A 24,565-nucleotide genomic window follows, 5' to 3' on the forward strand; every position below is an offset into this window, starting at 1 on the left:
GTATATACATCCAACAATTTTCCTCTACCTCCTTAAATTAAAACTATAGATACTGTGACACAATAAGTCTACAAAGGCATAATCATATGGTAAAATTTCAGTTAGTTCTAGTACTAGATTTAGGAGGAGTTGCAACTACAAAATTGGTACCCCACAGAAAAAACTAGACATCATTGAGATGGGAGCCATCTCTGTGTGCCACACTGTAAATAATGTGTGGTAAAAGATTTGTATCTTTACCATAGAACATAGGGTTGTCAACTGAAACCAAAGTTTTTGACCTTGATCTTTGACCTAGGAAGTTGTACATACATTATGACACACCCTCTGGTGTTGGTTAATATACATGTCAAGTATAAACTTTGAAATCATAACGTTTCTCAAGATATAGAGCGGACACAATCTTTACCATAGGATATGGGGTTGTCAACTGAAACCAAAGTTTTTGACCTTGATCTTTGACCTAGGAAGTTGAACATACATTGTGACACACCCTCTGGTGTTGGTTAATATACATGTCAAGTATAAACTTTGAAATCCTAATGGTTCTCAAGATATAGAGCGGACGTGATCTTTACCATAGGACATGGGGTTGTCAACTGAAACCAAAGTTTTTGATCTTGACCTTTGACCTAGGAAGTTGTACATACATTATGACACACCCTCTGGTGTTGGTTAATATACATGTCAAGTATAAAGTATGAAATCATAACTGTTCTCTAGATATAGAGCGGACACAATTTGTTACGGACGGACAGATGGACGGACGGAAGGACGGACAGACTGATCACTATCGGGCGACCCGCCACTAGGCGGGGCCGTAACGATGACAAAGCCCATGATTTGCTAAGTCAAACCCCAAAAAATCAAAATAGATGGAATGTATAATGGAAGAATTTAGTGAATATCCCGAGAAAGATTTATTTAATTCTGGGTAGGCGTTCAGGAGTAGATGTGGATAGAAATGTGCACTATAACCACTGAACCATGAAAATGAGGTCAAGGTCAGATGACACCTGCCAGTTGGACATGTACACCTTACAGTCCTTCCATACACCGAATATACTTGACCTATTGCTTATAGTATCTGAGATATGGACTTGACCACCAAAACTTAACCTTGTTCACTGATCCATGAAATGAGGTCGAGGTCAAGTGAAAACTGTCTGACGGGCATGAGGACCTTGCAAGGAAGGCACATACCAAATATAGTTATCGTACTACTTATAATCAGAGAGAATTTAACATTACAAAAAATGTTAACTTTTTTTTCAAGTAGTCACTGAACCATGAAAATGAGGTCAAGGACATTGGACATGTGACTGACGGAAACTTCGTAACATGAGGCATCCATATACAAAGTATGAAGCATCCAGGTCTTCCACCTTCTAAAATATAAAGCTTTTAAGAAGTAAGCTAACGACGACGCCGCCACGGCCGGATCACTATCCCTATGTCGAGCTTTCTGCGACAAAAGTCGCAGGCTCGACAAAAATCATTCAGATGAATAACTGAAATAAGAGGTGTAAAATATACATCATTTATTTCGTTTCTGTAATTGTTTCACAAAATGTTATCAAGCAATTCTGGAAGTTTTGGATATAAAAGTAGGAAGGAAGAATGAAGGAACAGATGGGCCAACTCTATCATCACTATATACCTCCCGCATCAGAAAGCAGTGGGTATAAAAAAGTCACAGTAGAAAAATAATACCACTGTCTTGAATGGCTTTCAGAAACAATCATGAGAAGAAAAAAAGAAAAAGAAAAAAACACAAAATTCCATGAATAAATTGTATGGTTCACTTTTATATCAAATAAACAATATATATAATCAAAAACAAATGATGTTTATAACATTTTAACAGTATTCAGATATTGTTGAAGACAAAACTATTACACCATAAAACATTTATTTAAAAAAATCAAATATAGAGGCCAATATTTGTCTGAATTGCTGACCTGGCAAGAATATTTGTATTAAGCATTGGAAGGCAATATCATGAATTAAAGATATTGCAGTTGGTCCAACTACAATTGTAGACAAAGAAAGATAACTCCAATTTTAAATATTACTTTAACAAGACATAATTGTCATTTTTAGAACAGATACTAGATCACCTTCTACAAGTTATGTAATTTTCTTCAAAAGTATGGTTATACACAAACATCTTTTTGTAACTTCAATATCAGAGTATATTTTTCATTAACAAATTTCTTGAAATCCATGGATATGATGTGTAGAATGTTGTGATCAATACACTATGTTTTGTTTATCTCAAAATTAGTGATTAAGTTTGGAAAATTGATAGCTATATAGCCAACCACATAAGGGTTTTAATTGAATGAGTGTAATCTTTAACCTAATAAAAATTATCATTAAAGGGCAATACATTGTCAATGAACAGATTCATATGACTTATATTTACATCTTGCTTGGATGATCATCTTGGTCCAGTTGTTTCAGGGGAGATGATCTTCAAAAAAAGTTTACAACAATGTAAGCCAAGTAATTGCAATAGCTCACATGGTCCAATGGGACATGTAAGCTACCAAAAAAGAAAAATACAATGAAAGTATAGAAATATCACAGTTACAAATAATTTCACATCATATATATTCTAAATCTATTCTTACTTACATATTGTATAAATTTGAAGTATAAGTAAAAAAATTAACACATTACAAAACAAAAAATCACATAATTTGGTCAAACACTAATCAAGCATCAACAACATCATAGAGATTTCACACAATTTTTTTGTTTCAATTATCAAAACACATTATAGATAATCACAGTTATATAGAATTTAAGGTATCATGTATGTAAAGGTATCAAAGCCATTCTTGTTACATCTGTGAGTGGAGTACATTTCGCATTGTAGTTTCTGAGAACAAACTTTGCCTATTTAAGATTAATAAATAGATTCAATACCTATCTACTGGGTATACAATTCAAAACTACAGTTAGGGGATCTAATTCTCACATATACCAGAATCCTTTACTTCCATACCATCTATATTGAACAGTATACTGGTACAATGTATATCAAATTTTCTAAAACTGAACTCATCCTTGATTTTACTTTGCATGAACTTCTTAAAAAAAATTGTTGTGCTTGTAATAAGATACAATGCAATGAAACCTTTATACATGTACTAAATGATAGTATACTGTACTAAACTTCATGAAATTATAATAACATTTTAAAGATAGTATATTCTAAAAGCAACAGAAGTCCATCATTTAAAAATTATCACTAAAGATGTAACAATAGAGATTAATTTCCCTTCTGGAATTACTGTGAGAGAAATTCCTAATAGTATAGTGATTACCAAAGAAGGAAAATCATGTAAGATATTCAATACATTCTTTTGTTGCACTCATATTCTACATCTATATTTTTTAGCATTGGTGGAACATTGCATATCAAAGTACAGTTAAAATACAATTTTCCTTTGGGGGGATCATAATATTAAACTTAATTCATAACAGGTGTGTCTATATAAAAAGCACCAAGATAAATTATCTAGTCAAATACAAATATTCATTTTCATATAAGTAAAAACATTTTTTTGAAATTTAACTTGAAAACTAATCACCTCAAACAAATTATTACCGTATATCGGGTTATTTTCATGTCAGGTTTTGTTCACGGTTTGGGCCCTTTAGCAGGTATTTATATCTTCATTGTGTTCATTATTCACATTTCAAGGCCAAGTAAAAAGCATTTAAAAGCACATTTAAAGGTTCATGTAGGGTAAATTTCATAGTAATATATCTTCCACAAAATTAGTGTAAATAAGACACATTGTAAATTTTCCGATATACAGTGTTATTATTGATAAATTTACAATAGAGAAGAAAGCCTTATGATCAATTAATTTTATTATTGATTTTCTCATGTCTTGGCTAAAACTACAAAATGAATAAATAAAATCTTATGCATCTGAAATTATAATCTGAAATGTGTACTGAATAAAACAAGACAATGTCAAATCAATTGTGCCACCTTAATTTGCTTGTGAATTTTACATATTTTGCTGTGAAATTCTTGATGAACTATTCTGTCAAGGCTTAAAGTTTTTTTTAAATTTAAAGTAGAACAGACATAATGTCATGTTTTCTACTAAAATTGAAAGGAATGTTCTTTAAAGGTTATTTATTCTTTGAAGTTACTATTGTACTAATTTTATCTCTTGTCCAACCAGTTCAGCTGCCCATCAGATACTTAGTTTTAAATTCAACTCTTTTAGTGATATGTTCATTCAAAATAAGACAGGAAAGTGAAATTTCAGTCTTTGCAAAGTGTAGTTTTTGCTGCTACAATGAAAATATTTAATTGTCACTGAACTTATAACCATGTACTATTGTAGCTTACATAACCTATCTTAAGCCACAATTATGCACAAGAAAATAAAGAACCTACCTATAAGATAACTATTGATATGGTGATTTAGTTGCTATAAGGCTGGAATTTTGTTTTGCTTAGCAAGTGTAAATTGGAAGGAATATGTGTATTATTCCACAGTTTATGTATCATGTGTATCTAAAAAATTATATAACCAGAAGGAATCATTGGATTAATATTTCTGTTAAACAACCAGAATTTAATAATCTGCATACCTGCCAACTTTATAAAATCTCCATGGGGGATTTTAAGCACAAGAGGACCTAATGCTCCTCTTATATGACCATAAGTGTTCTTAATCTACTACTATATTGTTTAAATGAGTATATTTGTGCTTAAATACCCTTTTAACTCATTTGAATGCCTGTTTTGAGGTCTTCAGCTGATAAAATAAAGAATTTAAAAATTCAGGTCAACATAAATGGGGATAGTTGGCAGGTCTGAATCTGTAATCTTTATGTCTGTTTGTTTGGCTTTTACAATTTTGTTCCAGGATGATAAGGGACCTTTATTATATATTCTTACATAACTCTTTTACAAAACTGCTGGCTTTTTAAAATATTTTAAAAATTCTATATGAATAAATCTTTTATCTCTCTTGAAACAGTTTCGTCATATCATATTTGCACATTAAGCCTTTGTCTTAGTCCTAATGCGTTGTGAAGGATATTCAGATTTCTGGCCTCTGGTGGTGGTCTAACATCTATCTTGATACCTCTCGTTCGTAATCTTGCTAGGGATGCCTCTGTTATATCACGACAATCTCTTACTTGTAAAGCTTCTAAACATTTTCCATATTCTCCTAAAATACTGAAAAAGATCAATATACAACACTGGGTATTATATTAATGTAAGTACAAATCCATGATAATCTAGCATCTTCTTTTACTAAAATCATATAGATATTTTTTAAATTCATGCATTTTTTTGTATATTTCTGATGAAATATTAATGCTCATGGTAAAACATCACAAAAAGAGAGAATTATTCAATGACATGATTTATTCTGATTGACATCAGGCCAACCAGTGTAACTCATTCATAAAAAGAACTTCAGATTGGTGTATATATCATGTATATACAAACATACTTTCTGTCAATCAGGGTCTCTCAGGCCACTTATTAAGAATTGACAACATGGTATGAATACTTGTATTGATACACTTCTGTCAATTAAGACAGAATATTTGCCTTCACCTGTTTTTATTTAATTGTATTGATATCACTTTGATGTTTAGCCTACATCTCCTTGTAATCCTATATCAGTACAGTGTTATTGTGCATGCCTTCTGAAATGTTCGATCAAATTTTGTTTACAATCCAGAAACTTTTAACCTTTACTGTGGATTCATTTATTTTCGTGGGTACCAATTTTCGTGGATTGAGGAAAACTTACATGTTCGTGGATATTTAATTTCGAGGTTTGGCCGAAGTCTGCATACAAGACTAAAGAATATTTGTTATTCATTGAACATTTAAATTCGTGGTTCACCTGTACCCACGAAATCCACGAAAATTGGTATCCAACAAATAATAATGACTCCTCAGTAGTTTGACCGATTAAATTCAGGATTTGTTGTTGGATTGCTGTCCTACATTTATTGGTATGGATAAATCTCTGATAATTTAAGCATATACACTTAAAAACTTGCCCAAATTAGTGACATGAAATAATTCAAAACCTGTATAATGTCAGTCTAAAATTCCCTTTAAAACCACAGTTAGTAATTACAGGACAGAATAATCTGTTATTCAGAAGTTGCAGTGTTATCTCTCTTGATACATGCAGAATTTGCTATTCAAACATTTAATAGATGGAAAGATGGATGGATGAATGGATGGATGGCATTTTAATGCCCCATGGCAAAGTAAGTTCATATTCAGGACAAGAACATGCTTTATACTAGACTGACTAGTATGCTGGGCTGGATTTAAAAAAAAACAATAAGATATTACTTAAGATAACCAGTGATGAGTGACTATTAACTATTTCTTTATTTGAAACGAAGATAAATTCTGCTCAATTTTTTGAAAAGTGCCAATTTAAAGACTAATACTGGAAAATCAATTGTGGTATATGTATTAATGAAATACATATAACTGGTACCTCAGACATACCATCAAACCTGACCATATTGAAGTTGAATGTCCCGAAAAAATATACACATTATAGATAACAATATGACTTGTCAATAGTTTTTACAATTAACAGTAAAATGTTAAATTCAATTTCAATTAATACTCAAATCAATCAATGATTACTGTAATTTAAAAAAAAAAACCTAAACACAGTCACTGAATCCATGATTATCCATCACAGATGTTAAATTTATATTAATTTTCAAAATGCCTTGTTTTACTGATATACATGTACCAGTACATTTATTCAGAGACTTTATGAACTACATGTATTAGCCTATTACAATCAATTAACATATTGTAAAGAGTTATTTCCCTGGAGATACTTACATGATAGAAGAATTTGTTAACCTCCAACAGCCCTGGACATTCAGATGCTGTAATGATAATGCTGTTTTTGCCAATACATTTAGAGCAAAATCTGTCACCCCATAAATCTTTGCTATGGATAAAAATTTTAAGCTAAAATGGAAATATATATATATATATATTTAGACTTGTTTATATTTTTTCGTTTGGGCTTGTATTATATTTTCCTTCGGGTTTATATGATCCGTTCATCCTATTTCGACTCTTTAAAATTCAAGAGTCTACCCTAAATTGAGGTAAATTATATGGCCTTCCAAATACCGTTTCGATCCCTTAAACATCACTGAAGAGACATTAGTTGTCGAAATCCGGATATGGTGTACAAATTTTTGCACCTCATGTTTGCTGTATACCATCTTCTCCGCTAGTTTATTGTTTTCTGTTTGGTACTAATTAAATTAATAATTAAGATCCATGTTACATCTCGTGATCAATTTATTTGGCAATCGTCAGTGGCAGTCAGCAGGGTTTAGAACATCAGTTGTTCGACCTGTTAGTCAAATGCGTTTTGTTAAAATATACTTTTCACTTTTTTGGTCATTTGGAAAATGTTGTTTGTGCTGTATTTAGACCCCTCTACCAAGAAATTTGTTTTACATGCACACCTATAAAAATTGCGGTTTTTATCCAACGCAATCATAGGTTTGAACGTTGTTTTCAATTTAGACTTGTTTATATATATATATATAGGATTTATAACATTTATGTATACAAGTCACATTACCTGAAGATCTGTGAAAGCAGTGAAAGCGCTAGTAAAAGTGATGAATTGAAACCGTCATTATCTTATATTTATTTTCTTATATGTTACCAGCATACGGATTCTATTTGACTTTTCTTTATATTTATATATATATATATATATATATATATATAAATAAGACAAAATCAAATTAAAATTTTTTTCTCTGGAATAGTGGCTTGCAAGTCTTTCTGGATTTGAGATTTGTATTTTTTTAAATGTGGTGTTATTATTCACAATTGTTTGGTTAGGTTTATTTCAGCTGCCTGATGTGATGTGCTTTTATTTAAAATGATATAAAATAGTCAAGCAAAACTATGTTCTTTATAATACATGACACAATGTAAGCATCTCATTGTAGTCACCAGAAAAAATAAGTTTTCTGATGGTGAGTTGCTATCAACTGAAAATTTTAACCTACTACAGGAATCTCATAAAGAAATATACATCCAATTCACAAATCTTTTACCATAATATGAATAAGGAGATGTGGTATGATTGCAAATGAGACAACTATCTCCCAGAGGTTAAAAAAAACAGGGATGTAAACAATTATAGGGCACTGTATGGCCTTCAACCTTCAGTAAAACCCACTATGTATAGCAAGCTATAAAAGGCCCCTGCATGTGAAACAATGTGACTCAACAAAAAACAAATATAATAGACAGCAACAAACGACAACAGACTCCTGACCTAATGGGAAAGACAAATAAAGAATGCGGAGAGGTTCAACATAAAAACATTTAAAAAAAAAGTAAAGATTTAATATGGTATGTAAAGTAAACCCCCAAAAATATTCCTATTCAGAATTCAAATAAAACTATTAGAAGATGCACAATGCTACCAACTACACAATTATCTCCGAAATTTCACTAATTTTATTAACTTCTCTACATGTAGGTGAAGTAACTAGTACTTTATCCCTAAATATCCCCATCTTTGCTACTTAGGGAAATAATCTTCTGGATATTAAAAAAAAAGCCTGACATGTGGCTGAATATATCCACAGCTTTGCTACTTAGGGGTTTACTCATCTGGATGATAGAAGATGCCCGACATGTGGCTTTAATGTAAAAAGTTAGTTTAAACTTGTCCACCTAACAGTCACTTAGTATATTCTCATGTCTCCATTTATTAGTGCTGTAAAATTATTCTATTTACTTCTTATAAACTGTGTTGTCTTTTTCTATTTTAGGTTAAATGAAACTTTGACCAGCAAAAAACTTTATATTTTCAATTTTTTTCAAACTTACTTTTTACAGACTTGTGCAATTAACATAACAGTATCATCATTTAATAACCAACATCCCGTTAAATCCAACTGTTTCAGATTAGGACAGTTCATTAGCACCACTGTGATCCCAGCTTCACTGACCCAGTGACATTCACGTAGAGATAATGTTGTCAGCTGAGAACATTTGATTGATATTGTGTGTAAACAACTGTTACTAATTGAAGAACAATGTGTTAAGTCTATTTTTTGTAGTTTAGAATTATGTTCCAATACAGGTAATAGCAATCCATCTGTTAACCAGTTTTGAGCATTCCTCAATACCAGTGATGTAAACGATGTGTTATCCTCTGTCAGTATCACAAAACTTTTTGCAGTTATCTGTCCGACAACCCTACATATGTTGCATGTCTTACAGCTTCGGAAGTAGGCACCAACTAATTCCTTACAGTCTTTTGAGACAATTCGTAGTTTAAATTGAGTGGGTAAAGGCAAACATGGCATTATATATCTAAAGATGATATCTTCCCATGGTAGATGAAATAAACCAATAACTTCAGTGCTGAAAATAAATTTTCTCCTCTTCATGTTTATGTATATACTCATATTATGTGTACAGTAGTTGTACTGCCTGTATTATAATATATGTTGATGCATGTACATGATGTACTGTGCAAATTATTGGTCCTTTTTTCAAATGAAATTAAGATATCTTTTTTCAAGACAATACTTAGCTGGTTTGAGCAATATATGTTACATGTATAATGTATACAGTTGAAGAAATAATAAGAGATGTCAAATTAAGTTAAAAACAAGAGTGTGCACGCTGAAATATCTCGCCTGCTTTACTGACCATTGCATGATTTTATGTTGAGTCTTAAATATAAAGGTTTTACAAAAAGCATTACAGAAACTTGACATTTTTAAAAATCTATGACAATGAGGTCAAGGTCAGATAAATCGTTTCAGACAGACATACACCTTACAATTTTTTTATACACCAAATATAGTTGACGGTCAGACCTATTGTGCATGTTGTGTATGGTAATTGAATAACAGACCAAAACACAAAAACTTAACATTGACCAATGAACCATGAAAATGAGGTCAAGGTCAGATTATACCTGCCAGACAGACATTTGCACCTTACAATTATTCCACACTCAATATAGCTGATCTATTGCTAATAGTATTTGAAAAAACAGACAAAAACACAAAAACCTAACATTGACCAATGAACCATGAAAATGACTAGACAGACTGGTACGCCTAACAATCATTCCATAGACCAAATATAGTTGACCTATTGCTTATAGTTCTTGAAAAACAGACCAAAACACAAAAACTTAACACTGACCAATGAACCATGAAAATGAGATCAAGGTCAGATGAAACCTGCCAGACTGACATGTACCCATTACAATCATTCCATACACCAAATATAGTTGATCTACTGCTTATAGTATTTGAGAAACAGACCTAATCAAGTAACTTTAACCTTGATCACTGATCCATGAAATGAGGTCCAGGTCAGGTGAACCCTGTCTGACAGACAAGTAGACGTTGCAAGGAACCCATATAACAAATAAAGTTATCCTATTACTCATAATAAGTGAGAAATTCACATGAACAAAAAACACAAATTTTTTTTCAAGCAGTCACTGAACCATGAAATTGAGGTCAAGGACAATGAACATACTTCGGAACATAAGGTATCTGCATACAAGATATAAAGCATCCAGGTCTTCTACCTTCTGAAATATTAAGCTTTATACAAATAGTTTCTGCCGCCGCTGGATAGTAATACCTATGTCTCGCATACTGCGACTTTCGTCGCAGGCGAGACAAAAAACCTTTAATTATATACATTTGTACTCTTAAAACTTCTTCTATTTTTAGACAAGGCATCCATGTTGGTTGATCAACCTGGACTATAATCACAAACTTTGTAGTTGACATCCTATAGATAAAGCAGATAAACTTTGGCATAAAAATGAGGTCAATAATGTTTTTTATGGCCTAAATTTAACTAATTATGAGAATCTATATAATACCTGTCATCTTGATCCTTATCTAAATCTTCAACTGTACCTTCAGTAATTTCCTGTGACATATCTGAAATTGATATTGAGAATAATAAAAGGTTGACTTTTCAATTTTTATTCATTTTTTTATTTTTTTATTATGTTGTTTTAGTAACACTAGTGTGCACTTTCTTGGTGTAAGATTCAAACTTTATTTCTTAAACATTTATCGTTCTATCATTACTGACCAATGCTTATACCATTACAGCTATTGTTGCCTTTCTTTTACAATATTGTACTTGGATCACACTTGTCAGGCTTAATTTTCCACTGTTCAAAGGGCAATAATCTGATAGGGAGTTGTTTGACAATTCAGATATTTGATCTATTTACAGACTTTGTTTGGCTATAAGTGATATGCAAAAATCTTAAAAGTAGAGCAAATCATAATAACTTGCCATAGACAAAAAGAACACTGGTGAAATTTACAATGATTTACATATAAATATAAATAAGAAGAAAACCTTTGGAAGGTCAAATTACCCATATATCTAGTCATTCTCATTGCTTGTAGAAAAATTATAAAAAAATAACTAGGTTCTATCTGAAATAAACATAAACTATTAATAACAATTTACAAATACGGTAGTATGTACATGTACTTTCTCTTTTTCACTGTCTGTTTTGTTCCACTGTTCCATATCTCGATAATTCAGGTTATTTCATTGAATATCACACATTTAGCTCTTTAAGTAGACAAAAATGTAGTCTTTGTTAATGTAAAACAAACGAGCATAGTAACATTTTCTATTTCTAGAATAACTTGGATATCAACTGTTTGGTAGGAGTGTTATATTCCTTCCTTGCATTTCCGAGAGGTTGTTATTAGTTGTAGAATTGCCTCTATTTGGCTGATGCACATTAAACAAATGGATCAATTATATTTTGGCTGAACATGTGTTTGTCAGCCAGCACCATGTACATTATGTACATGTAGGTCCCTATCAGCATTCATACTTTTGTTGTCACTTTTCTAACTGTCCTACTTAAACAGTCTTACCGGTCTTGTCTTGTTGATCATTTTTCTTTTTACAGTAACTTAGTTTCTCTTGATCTATTACAATTTTCAAGATAAAAGGGAAAACAAATCAGTAAAAAATAATTGCCATTTAAGGGCAATGAATTATATTGGAAATAAGACCATCTTGACATTCTGAACTATTTTGCCTGTGTCAGATTTCCTCTATCTATAATCACTTGTATAATTCTGTGCACTCTAGCAGCCTATAGCTTATCAGAGGTTAATGTAGCAATCAGAGATCAGTCAGAGATCAGTAGAATATAACGACTGATATTATTTGTGTTATATGTACAAGTAGAATGGTTTTCAAAATAATAGAAAATACATGCACTTTACCCCTACGTTCTATTTTTAGTATTGTTGGTCATGTTGGTTGGCTTGTAGGTTCATTGAGCACATTTTTTTTTAAGGTTCATCATAACAAACGGACAAATGTGGCTGTATTTACATGCCAAAAACTACTCTTAGGACAGACTTACCTGTCCAGTTGGAAAAGTTTTAATGTCTGGCATCCACTAGATATATAAAAGTTAAATGCATTTTGTGTTTCAGAAAGATAAAATCTCTTTTGGAATTTGATGGGCATTTTTTTTCCTTCATGCAGGTGTAAAAATTAACTAAGTTGTGATACAACTTTGAGATGCTCACTCTCAGGTAAAAACTGTATTGTATTGCATTGATTGTCCTTGATTGACATGGACAACAGGTATCTACACAACTATAGGTGAGTTTTTAAAGGGTTTAACTGAGTGGACAGTATCAAAGTAATTCAGGTGTTTGTTTATTTTTACACCATCTGCAGAAAGGAAAAAAAAATGCCTATCAAAAACCAAAAAAGATTATATCTTTCTGAAACACAAAACAATGCAAAATGCATTCAACTCTTATATATCTAGTGGATGCCAGACCTTAAAACTTTTCCAACTGGACAGGTAAGTCTGTACTCAGAGTAGTTTTTGACGTGTAAATACAGCCATATTTGTCCTTTTGTTATGATGAACCTTAAATGTAGAAACCCCAAGGATGTTTGTGATCAAGCTTGGCTCAAGATTTGGCTTTGTTGTTTCAATGACGATTTTTGTAAATATTAAAAAGGACAATCAAAGACAATACAAACAAATGATGGCAAAAGCTCACACTTGCCCTTAGGATCAGGTAACTTAAAGGAGTCTTCAATTTTAACAGTTTTAAACCTGTAGTTACATAAAATGTATACAAATAATTTCATTGAAATTATGGCTTTGTATGTCTTCAAGGATTAATTAATAAAGCTTTAGAGCTTTCAAAACCTGACAGCTGGTTAGATCTGTTAAGAATTATATATCTGATAAAAGCATACATACTACTGAAATGTAATCAGCATGATTTTGTGATGAAAAGGTAAAATCGTCTAAATCAGTAATTGTCAATAGAGCACCTGTCAAATACAAGTGATATAAAGTGTTGATTTCATCTATTTATTAAAACTTGTGTAATTTTTTCAGATATAGATTTTAAATACACATAGAATTCGTTTTTAACAAATGAATTTAAAAATCATTTTATATGATTGATTTTTGTACTTTCAAAAAAAAAAACAAAGTAGAGTCAACTGTAATAATTGATCAACACTTTAAAATACAATTTAACAATATCCGGAAACTTGCTGGAAACGACCACGAAACTGAACATTTGTTAGTCATACCTATATCTGGAAGAAACACGTATCTAATTTGAAAAAAAACAACATTAAGTATCTATTGATTTCTTACATACCATCATTTTTATTACACATTCTAATCTGTAAAGTTTTGAATCTATATTAGTAGATTGAAAATCAACCGGAGTACACGACCGCTTGCTCGGATATCCGGAATTGAACAACTAAAGTGCTAAAGACAAATTTTGTCATATTCCTCGAAAAACATGTCATCAGAAATATCAAAAGAACAGAATAATGATCATTTGACAGAACAGGTAATTATATCCATTTCAGAATGGTATTTGTCATTTTATCTGTTTATATACGGTCTCACCTGTGTCTGTGATTACTATAACACAGAGATTGGTTACCCGCTATATTGTATATAAACCTTGCCTTGTCAAAAAATTCATCTATGATAAAATAGTGTAGTTTTGTATGAAAACCTAGGTACTTTAGTTTCGTAATTATCCGTAGCATAAGTCAAATCATATCATTATCGACGTGTACATGTGTCCTCATTAAATTAATTATTGCCTTGTATTATGGCTTTCATATCGATCCAGCCCCAAGTGGATCGGTCCCAAGTCGTTCCGTCCCAAGTCGATCCGGCCCAAGTCGATCCATTCCCAATATAATAATATTTATAAGGAATAGAAATAAAGATATATATGAATTCAGTGTCATTCATAAATGTTTATGAAGTTTATAATAATATAAAAGGTCAACGGTAAAAAAGTTAGCTTTTGACGAATATTTGAATATTAAATTTTCATATTAAGATGAGACATTTATTTGAATATTTTTTTTAATTTATATTAAGATTTCATATACATGATATAGAAATATAATATTATATTATATAAAATATTTGAATTCAAATCAATTTATCACCTTTAATGAATACGGATGATTATGCAGTATAAAACAATCATGTTGATTATGTTTTTATTACAAGTTTTCAAGACTATTGAGTATGCATAATTATAATAAATCATATATAACAGAATTTAGTACCATCAACATTAATCAGCAGTAATTCACATTTTTTCAATTGACTGTGATTTTAACAAGTCTTTCAACTGATGTAATAAAATAACAAATCGTTACATACAAAACTGTACAAGCCGATCCCCTAGCTGATGTATACAAACTTTGTTTTTGTTTAAAGTTATAAAAACTTTTCAAATTGAGAAATGTTGTTTGATTTGCAGAATCCTTCCTTAAAAGAGGAGATAGGATGGCATGGATGGGTTGTTCTTTTAATTTTTTATTCATATCAGTGTGAGCTGTATTTTGAACCATCAACTTCGTGAACACTCATTATGGAATTACCAAATGATTTGAAAGCACTTTTAGCTACCATGAAGTTAGAAGGAAAAGAACCATTTATCCTGATTTTAATATGTCACATAATCCTCCGAAGTTAATATGAATTATTCATTATTTTATTATGGGGCCAGATCGACATGGGGCCGGATCGACTTGGAACAGATCAACTTTTGGACGGATCGACTTGGGGCTGGATTGGTTTGGGGCCGCAACAACCTGATACCGTACATGTATTATAACTTAAAGAGAGGGGAAAGATACCAAAGGGACATTCAAACTCATAAGTTGAAAATAAACTGACAATGCCATGGCAAAAAAAATAAAAAGACCAAAAGACCAACAACAGTACACAAAACACAAGATAGAAAACTAAAGACTGAGCAATTTCATGAGCTCAATCAAAATCTGGGGGGTGATCTAAGGTGCCCCGGAAAAGTAAGCAGATCCTGCTCCACATGTGGCACCAGTCGGGTGAATCATGTAAGTACAAACCTGGTGATAAGTCTTATTTGGTAGGTCACAGTCTGAGAAAAGGAGAACAGGATTGTGGTTTCACTGATTGGATCATATCAGTCAGTCGTCATCTGTGAAATAGAAATTCTGTCAACCAACTCATGATGGTGTGATATTTTCAGCTTCACCACTTGGAAATCTTGTTTTAATATCTTCCTTGTGAGTAGCAACCGTCTATCAAGGAAATCAAGGAAATACAAAATATTGTTTTAAGATTATTTGAAAAAAGAACAAATGATATTTGTCTTGCCTTGGGAGATATACTGATATAGGTGTTACTATCTGGTGGTGGCTGCCATGTAAAATTTTGTATAAAGCTTTATATTTCAGAAGGTAGAGCACCTGGATGCTTCATTCATTGTATGCAGATACCTTATGTTACAAAGTTTCCGTCTGTCACATATCCATTGTCCTTGACCTCATTTTCATTGTTCAGCAACTGCTTGAAATCTTTTTTAAAGTTTTTCTCAATTTCCCACTTAGTTTGAGTAATAGGATAGCCATATTTGTTATATGTGTTCCTTGTAATATCTACATGTCAGTCAGACAGAGTTCACCTGACCTCGACCTCATATCATCGATCAGTGATCAAGGTTAAAGTTACGTGATTAGGTTTGTTTCTCAAATACTATAAGTAGTAGGTCAACTATATGTGGTGTATGGAATGATTGTAAGGTTTACATGTCTGTCTGGCAGGTATCATCTGACATTGACCTCATTTTCATGGTTCATTGGTAAATGTTAAGTTTTTGTGTTTTGGTCAGTTTTTATGCCCCCACCGTAGCGGAGTGGGCATTAAGTTTTACCCTTGTCCGTACATCCCAAAATTGGTTTCCATTCTCTAACATTAGTTTGCCTCAAATGTTAGGAAACTTATACACAATGCTTATTACCACAAAACACAGATCAAATTTGAATTTGGGTGGCGTCATTTATACCTTTCTAGAGTTATGCCCTTTCCAAATGGAAAAATTGCTGAATTTTTCGTTTCCGTTCTCTAACACCGTAGCGGAGAGGGCATTAAGTTTTACCCTTGTTTGTCTGTCATTGTCTGTCTGTCCATACGTACGTATGTACGTACATCCCAAAGTTGGTTTCCATTCTCTAACTTAAGTTTTCCTCAACCAAATGTTATGAATCTTATACACAATGCTTATTACCACAAAACACAGATCAAGTTTGAATTTTGGTGGTTGTCACTTTTACCGTTCTAGAGTTATGTCCCTTTACAAATGTAAAATTGCTGAATTTTTCAATTTAGTTCTCTAACTTAAATTTGTCTCAACCAAATGTTATGAATCTTATACACAATGCATATTACCACAAAACTTGGATCAAGTACGAATTTGGGTAGCGTTACTTTTACCATTCTTGAGTTATGTCCCTTTATAATGTTATTTGCAAGCGGGGGCACCATCTGACCTTGACCTCATGTTTATGGTTCATTGGTCAATGTTAAGTTTTTGTGTTTTTGTCTGTTTTTCAAGTATCATAAGCAATAGGTGAACTATATTTGATGTGTGGAAGTATTGTAAGATGTACATGTCTGTCTGGCAGGTATCATCTGACCTTGACCTTATTTTTATGGTTCAATGGTCAATATTAAGTTTTTGTGTTTTGGTCTGTTTTTCAAATACTTATAGCAATTGGTCAGCTATATTTTGTGTATGGAATGATTGTAAGGTGCACATGTTTGTCTGGCAGGTATAATCTGACCTTGACCTCATTTTCATGGTTCATTAGTCAATGTTAAGTTTTTGTGTTTTGGTCTGTTTTTCAATTAGCATACGCAATAGGTCAACTATACATGTCTGCCTGACATGATTTATCTGACCTTGACCTCATTGTCATAGATCTTTAAAATTGTAAAGTTTCTGTTATGCTTTTATTAAAACCTTTATCTTTAAGACTTTCAACATAAAATCAATGGTCAGTAAAGCAGGCGAGACATTTCAGCATTTGCACTTTTGTCTTATTTATGCAATAAAATTTGGTGTATATTTGATAATTTTGTTAATTGTTATAATTATTTTCATTGAATAAAAAACAAATATTCGATGGAAAAGGTACGTCATGTGAATTTCACATATTGTCTTGGTTTCTTTAAGATACAAATTCATGGGAAATTGTATATTGCCTTATGACATTTTATGAAAAATCCTGAAGATCCAAAAACTAGAAATAAGATTTTTGTAAGCCATAGACCCAAATCTACCCATGTACCATTTACAAAAATGTATGCTCCATTTGGAAATAATATACATTTTACTTCTTGTTTAAAACCTCAACAAAACATGTATAAATTTGCTAATGTTTTGCACAATTTTTGTTGAAAATGTTTAAGGAAATTATACGGATAAGGTTCTCAATGTTCGACTTGGACATACTATAGTGCAACTCATATACATGTATGACATCATTATTGGTGTAAACATTCAACAAAGGAATGCATTCTTTAATTTTCCGTGTATGTTTTATTAGTCAAGGATTATTTAATTAAACATCAGAATTATGACATGTATGATATATTCTTGAAAACAAAGAAGATGGACATGACAGCATGTTATTAATCTGTTAACAGTTTTTACATAGATTTTCAACGTAATTCTCACATAGGTTTCCAATAAAAACTCAGTTTGTTTTCTTATAAAATCTTATGACGAATAACTTAGAATAAGCATTTAAAACTTAAAGGGGCATTAGCTGTCAAATTCATATTCATCGATTTCACTCAAATTCTCATCTTTGATTTATAACACTAAAACGTATATTCAAATTTTTAAAAAGTCTTAAATGAATAATTTATGATGTATAGACTCGATAATATGTATCAGCATTTCGTGTGTATTTTAGTGTAGAAGTGATCTAATTAACCATTATGGTGACCTCCTAAGACTGCCGACGGTCATATAAGTTATAACCCGATATTAACATAGATATAGATATAAATAGATAGTGAACTCATGCAATTGTATTTTTCTAGGTCAGTTTAATTTCATATTATAGGTTAAAACGATATGTTAATCATCATTTTTACCTGTATAAGAATGAGTTTTTGTGGAACTTGAATCAGTCAACCAAATGGTTTACTCTTGTTTCACTTTCAATGTTGACATGCTTTTCCTTTTAATAGCTGAACATGCCTAGTTTATGCATAACCCATTTCTAGCTAAGGGGTTAAGTTGAAGGTCACATGAATACGGATTCAAGGAGGTCGAATTATTCACTTGCAAGTGAATAATTCATCAGCGATGTTTCTTAGCTTATTTTTACAAAATTGAACCAAACTGGCTGCTAAAACTGAATTATTATTTCATTATTTCACTTTCATTGAACAAAAAAAAATCATATTTTAATTTTTTTTGTATCTCGTAGCTAATGCTAAGCAATTCAAACCATTTAAACCTTATATATATGTAGGACTCTAAAGTGCGATGGTACTCTAAAGTGCGATGGTCACGCTAAAGTGCGATGGTCTACGCTAAAGTGCGATGGTGTCAGACTCTAAAGTGCGATGGTTGTTTGTTTTTTTAAGTGCGATGAGATGACACGCTAAAGTGCGATGGTATATAACACGCTAAAGTGCGTTGGTTTAACACGCTAAAGTGCGATGGTGCATGTAACCGGAATGTGGTTCTGGCAATGGTTTTCTTTGTTGCCGTGTTCCTATTAGTTTTTCGATTAATTTTTGATTTATAACTCAGGCCGTTGTCTTTCTCTTTTTAATTGTTTTAATCTGATCATTGTGTGGCCCTATATATAGCTTGATATGAGCAGTGAGCCAAGGCTCTACGCTAAAGCCGGATGTAACCTATAGTTGCTTACATTAATTATATTTGGTCTTGGATGAGAGGTGTCTCATTGGCAATCATATTATGATATTACACATCTGGTCGTTAGGTTACTGTCTAGTAGAAGTATATCAATCTCTTTAACAGATTTGAACATTTGTTTTATAGAATAATTCACTTAGAAAGTAAAAAAGTAGACTTTATTTCACGCAAGTATTTGACATGGCATTACAAACATAGAAGGAGTTTCTAAATTAAATTTGGACGAATCAAATACTTTGACACTTGGTGTATCTTGCCGTTTTCAATCTCTTTTACGGTATACACCTTCCCCTTCTGTGGTACAATGAACAAATATCGTCATCATACATGAAGTTGGCTAAATACTTTCAAATACTTGTTTCTCCCATTTGTAAATTTAGTTCCTCCTTTATTTTTTCGGCACCCAGGTGTTTTGTTCAAATTTCTTTTTACAAATCAAATAAACCTCTTCCACCACCGACCAAAAATGTTCTGGATTGGGATTATTTGTTTCTCTCTTCTTTCTTTTCTAGTAAAAACCCTTCATCTGGACACACACTCTTGATTACCGGCATGTCCATTTTTGTTTGTATACAAACAGCTTGTAACGTCGTAATGCTACTTACGTTGCAAACGCATACTTTTGCGAACAAACACACTTTCGCAGAAAAATGCACTTTAGCGTATTGAGGCATCGGACTTTAGCGTGTTCCATTAAAAAGCACAGACCATCGCACTTTAGCGTATCAAACCATCGCACTTTAGCGTAGACCATCGCACTTTAGCGTGACCATCGCGTTTTAGATCCCCATCGCACTTTAGAGTCCTACATATATATATATCAACATATTTAAAGCTAACACAATCCCAAGAAATGCACCCATCTTGCAGTTCAATTCTAAATGAATTCATTTACATGAAATAATGAACTATTTATATGCTGCTAAAACAACGTATCATTTGGCTGGGGTACTCCAGTTTTCATAAACAAAAAAAACAACAATGTTTTTGCAATGTACAGGACAAACTACTGCTTATTACAGTAAAAAATAAAATGAGGTGGAGTCTTAAGGTATTTTTTCTTTTAAAGTGCATTTTGACCTTGTCCAAAAACTGGTCTTCTGATGGAGAATTCCAAGTACCATATTTGTAAAAGTATGATGACAGCTTAGACTAACATTGATATCTGGGTAGTTGAAAATTATAATTGTTGCTCTCACTTTCATCTCCCTCATTTCAGCATTAATTCATATTGCCTGTTGTACAAGTTTCTTTCTGTAAGTCAATTATCATGATTATAGGTCTCGGAAATTAGCTAATTATGCTTTGTTGGTGCAAACATATTGGAGCTTATTTTTAACTCAACGTTCAGACATTGTAATTAAAATTATTCATACCTACATGAACCAAGTACAAAGACCAATTTTTTTTACAGATGCTACGAGAACCATATAAGTATATATGTCAGATTCCAGGAAAACAAGTTCGTACTAAACTAGCAGCTGTAAGTACATTTAGTATGATGGTATACATTGTACATTAATACATGAATAAAATTGAGAATGGAAATGGGGAATATGTCAAAGAGACAAAAACCCAACCAAAGAGCAGACAACAGCCGATGAATGCATGTTATATTTGTAAAGAGAATATTTGCAAACAGTTATCTAATAAAAATACCAATGAGTACAAAAAAAACATGAAGAAAGACAAACAACACTATGAAAAAAGAGAAAGACAACAGTTCACAAAACAAACAGAAACTCGGATGATTGAGCAACACAACAACATGAACTGGCAAGATGTACATATGTAGAACAGTTATAAAAACATTGTTACTTGGGTACATTCAAGTCTGTTCTTGAGAATGTTGTCTCAAGCCCCACCCTTCTCAATTCATTTTAGCTCACCTGGCCAAAAGAACCAGTATGAGCTATTGTCAATTTATATGGCCCCACCACAAAGTGGTAGGGCCATATAGTGTTACTCTTATCTGTCATTCTGTCACTCCGCTATTCTGTCATTCTGTCACTCCGCTCTTCTGTCATTCCGTCATTCAGCAACAAACAGTTATACAGACTTTTTTCCTAAATGCCTTCACATTTTGAACTGATTTTTAGTAAATGAGTCTACTATGATGAGTTACAGATTGAGATTGCCTTTGGTTCCACTCTGCTGAATTTTGCATAAATTATGGGGTTTGTCTTTGAAAATTTCTTGAAAATAATGGTTATACAGACTTTGAGTCTTCTATTATGAGTTACAGATCGAATTTAGGTTTGGTTTCTGCTCCGCTGATTTTTTGCCTGATTTTTGCCGAAATTAATGGCTTCGAAAATTTTATGAAAATAAGTTATACAGACTTTTTTTCTAAACGCCTTCACATATTGAGCTGATTTTTAGTATGTTAGTATACCATAATGAGTTACTGATCAGGTTTACATTTTGTTCCACTCTGCTGATTTGTTCAGAAATTACGGGCTTTGGACTTAAATTCATTTTGAAAATTTCGTGAAAATTCAGTTACAGACTTTTCTTCTCAAATTTCCACTCCTAAAAATGGTTTCAAGCTTTTTTTGCAAGTAGGCCATTCGTGTCGTTTCGATTTAAATAGAAATAAAAAATAAAGAATTTTCTGTTCAGTTTTCAGTTTTCCAAACAGATATAGAGCTTTTTTGTAGGTTTTTTTGTAATTTTCAGTTACAGCTAAGTATCAGTATGGTTGACCTAGGCCTACATTTGACCATAAGGGTTTGTCTTCAGGACTCACTGTTGCATTTAAGAATAAACAACTACATACTTCACCACAAGGAATACAAGCATCAATGGTTGCCCAAAATTTGAAAGTGAGGTTTCATAGTGTAAAGTTATCTTTACCAAATTTCCCATATAAACAGCATTTATAACTTTGGTACTATGAGTTTTTTTAGGTAGCAGACTACAGAAAAAAAAATTGTGTCTATCAGAAAGATAAAAAAAAAATATTTTCATAAATATGTGTGTCTTTTGACTCATCTTAACTATTTGGCATTTTATAAATATACCTCAAGGTGGTGTGATCCATGCAGTTCAGATTCAAGTCTTTGATCCTTGTGAATTTTGGCATTTCATGGAAACAGTTTTTATATCCCCTGCTAGATATAAGAAGATGTGGTATGAGTGCCAATTAGACAACTCTCCATCCAAGTCAAAGTTTATAAAAGTAAACCATTATAGGTCAAAGTACAGACTTCAACACAGAGCCTTGGCTCTCACCGAACAGCAAGCTATAAAGGGCCCCAAAAATTACTAGTGTAAAACCATTCAAACGGAAAAACAATCTGTCCATTCATCTGTATGTCTGTCCTATGAAATTTCTGTCGCATTTTTCTTAGGAACTACATATACAAATCAGAGCGTCTTGAAATTGGTTATCAGTCTTCATGTGAACATGCTATACAGTGTGATGCAGTTTCAGATTTATTGATTCTAAACTTGCTGTTTATGGAATACTTATATATTCTAGTATCACATAATGGCAAATGTATGAAATTTTGTCATATTTTCTAGGGTACTTCAATGAAGAGACTCCTGAAATTTGTTATCAGGCTTCATATGAACATGCTTTACCTGATTATCAGTTTTTAGATTCATCGCTCATCAACTTCCTGTTTTATTTAATTCATAAAGCAGGGGTATCCTTAGTGAGAACTAGTTCACAGTTGCACCTGTTTCTTTTCAATAAAGCAGTGGAAACATTACTCATTAATTGGTTTCAGTGGAAAGAATTGAGTCAGAAGTTTCACACAATGATCGATGCCTAACTTATTCATTATTTAAAATTTTCTCGTTAAGCAAAATGAAAAAAATATCTAATTTCACCTAAAATGATATTTTAAAAAGTAAATGCATGTGAATTTGTTACATAAATAATGCAGCATTGTTTATTGTTGATGTCTGGTTACTATTTCATCTGGAGACATTTTTTCAAGAGTTTCTGTTGTGTATACATGCATTGGATAAGTATTTTTGTTTACACTTTTTTTGCAGGCATTTAACTGTTGGTTGAATATACCACAAGACAAACTGCAGATAGTTGGAGAAGTTACACAGATGTTACATAATGCTAGTTTATTGTGAGTACATTAAACCGATCTGTTTTTAAGTCCCTCTTTCGTAAAAAAAAAATTGTCTTGTAATATGCTTGGTGATCTTTTAAATAAGTGCATGTCTTAGGTGATTTATTGATTTTTTAGAAAAAGAAAATGAATGAAACATGAGTGAAAACATCTTTAAATTACTACTAAATATAAACAAAATAATTTTTATTTCAAAGTTTTCTGTGTGTTTGTTTATAGAAAAAAAACCAATATTTGTAATTTTAAATTTGCAATAGCAATAGAAACAATGTATTCTTTCATGATGTCATAAACAGTTATACATTTTAAAAAAAGGAGCACATTTCTTTCTTATCAATGATGTTTATACAGGGTTGCGGCTTTAAAGTACACCATATATTATACATAACAAGAATAACACAAATTACCAAAAATACTGTACAGTACAACAAACCACACTCCAACCATCAACACCTCACTCTGTATGTTCTTATTTTCATAAAAAAATTATCACACAGTAGATTTGCAAATCATGTGAAATTTTCATTATCTATAGAATATACCTCACGATAAAACTGACTGTTGAGTGTGCTTTCTTTTATTTGTTTTCCATAGGATAGATGACATTGAAGATAATTCCAAACTGAGGAGGGGTATACCAGGTAAAATAAATTACTGTAAATTCAGAAATTATTGTTTGGGTTTTATAAATGTGAATAATGTGACTGAGTGAGTATCGCAATAAGTAGATCTTGCATTCTGATATCAGATAAATATAATTGTATGAATATTTTCCTGAAATCCCAATAATTAATCTTGCATTTTGTTCTTTTCCACAAAAATCGCAATAATAAATGCACACAATAATTTCTGAATTTACAACTCTTTAATCAATGTTAATTTTAAGTATTTGGTCAAGTTACCTAATGAAAATAAGTGAGCACCATTTTTATGCCCCCACCGTAGCGGAGAGGGCATTAAGTTTTACCCTTGTTTGTCTGTCATTGTCTGTCTGTCCATACGTACGTATGTACGTACATCCCAAAGTTGGTTTCCATTCTCTAACTTAAGTTTACCTCAACCAAATGTTATGAAACTTATACACAATGCTTATTACCACAAAACATAGATCA

The 24,565-nt window shown here is 32.0% G+C and overlaps 2 protein-coding genes across 3 annotated transcripts in view; one reads left to right on the forward strand and one right to left on the reverse strand.

Annotated features, from left to right (window-relative positions):
- Positions 1-1,788: 1,788 nt before the first annotated feature.
- On the reverse strand, positions 1,789-13,428 carry LOC127708588 (F-box/LRR-repeat protein 15-like). The gene is made up of 5 exons (XM_052213575.1): positions 13,341-13,428; positions 10,947-11,007; positions 8,915-9,454; positions 6,881-7,012; positions 1,789-5,221 (listed from the first exon to the last, which is right to left on the reverse strand). Exons 2-5 carry the CDS (start codon positions 11,003-11,005, stop codon positions 5,029-5,031), a joined length of 924 nt encoding a protein of 307 aa, XP_052069535.1. The 5' UTR covers positions 11,006-11,007; positions 13,341-13,428; the 3' UTR covers positions 1,789-5,028.
- A 211-nt stretch (positions 13,429-13,639) lies between these two features.
- Positions 13,640-24,565, forward strand: part of LOC127708589 (geranylgeranyl pyrophosphate synthase-like) — a 31,359-nt gene continuing 20,433 nt past the window's right edge. Inside the window, exons 1-5 of one of the 2 annotated variants that reach the window (XM_052213578.1) lie at positions 13,886-13,953; positions 20,771-20,839; positions 22,036-22,181; positions 23,365-23,450; positions 24,048-24,094. In XM_052213578.1, the coding sequence (XP_052069538.1) occupies positions 22,161-22,181; positions 23,365-23,450; positions 24,048-24,094 (154 nt within the window). In that variant the 5' untranslated portion in view covers positions 13,886-13,953; positions 20,771-20,839; positions 22,036-22,160. Of the gene's footprint in view, positions 13,954-20,770; positions 20,840-22,035; positions 22,182-23,364; positions 23,451-24,047; positions 24,095-24,565 lie in introns of both variants that reach the window. The other variant, XM_052213577.1, reaches the window with a different exon arrangement.

This window comes from Mytilus californianus, unplaced genomic scaffold (genome assembly GCF_021869535.1).
Source record: "Mytilus californianus isolate M0D057914Y unplaced genomic scaffold, xbMytCali1.0.p SCAF_7, whole genome shotgun sequence".
In the NCBI taxonomy this organism is placed as follows: domain Eukaryota; kingdom Metazoa; phylum Mollusca; class Bivalvia; order Mytilida; family Mytilidae; genus Mytilus; species Mytilus californianus.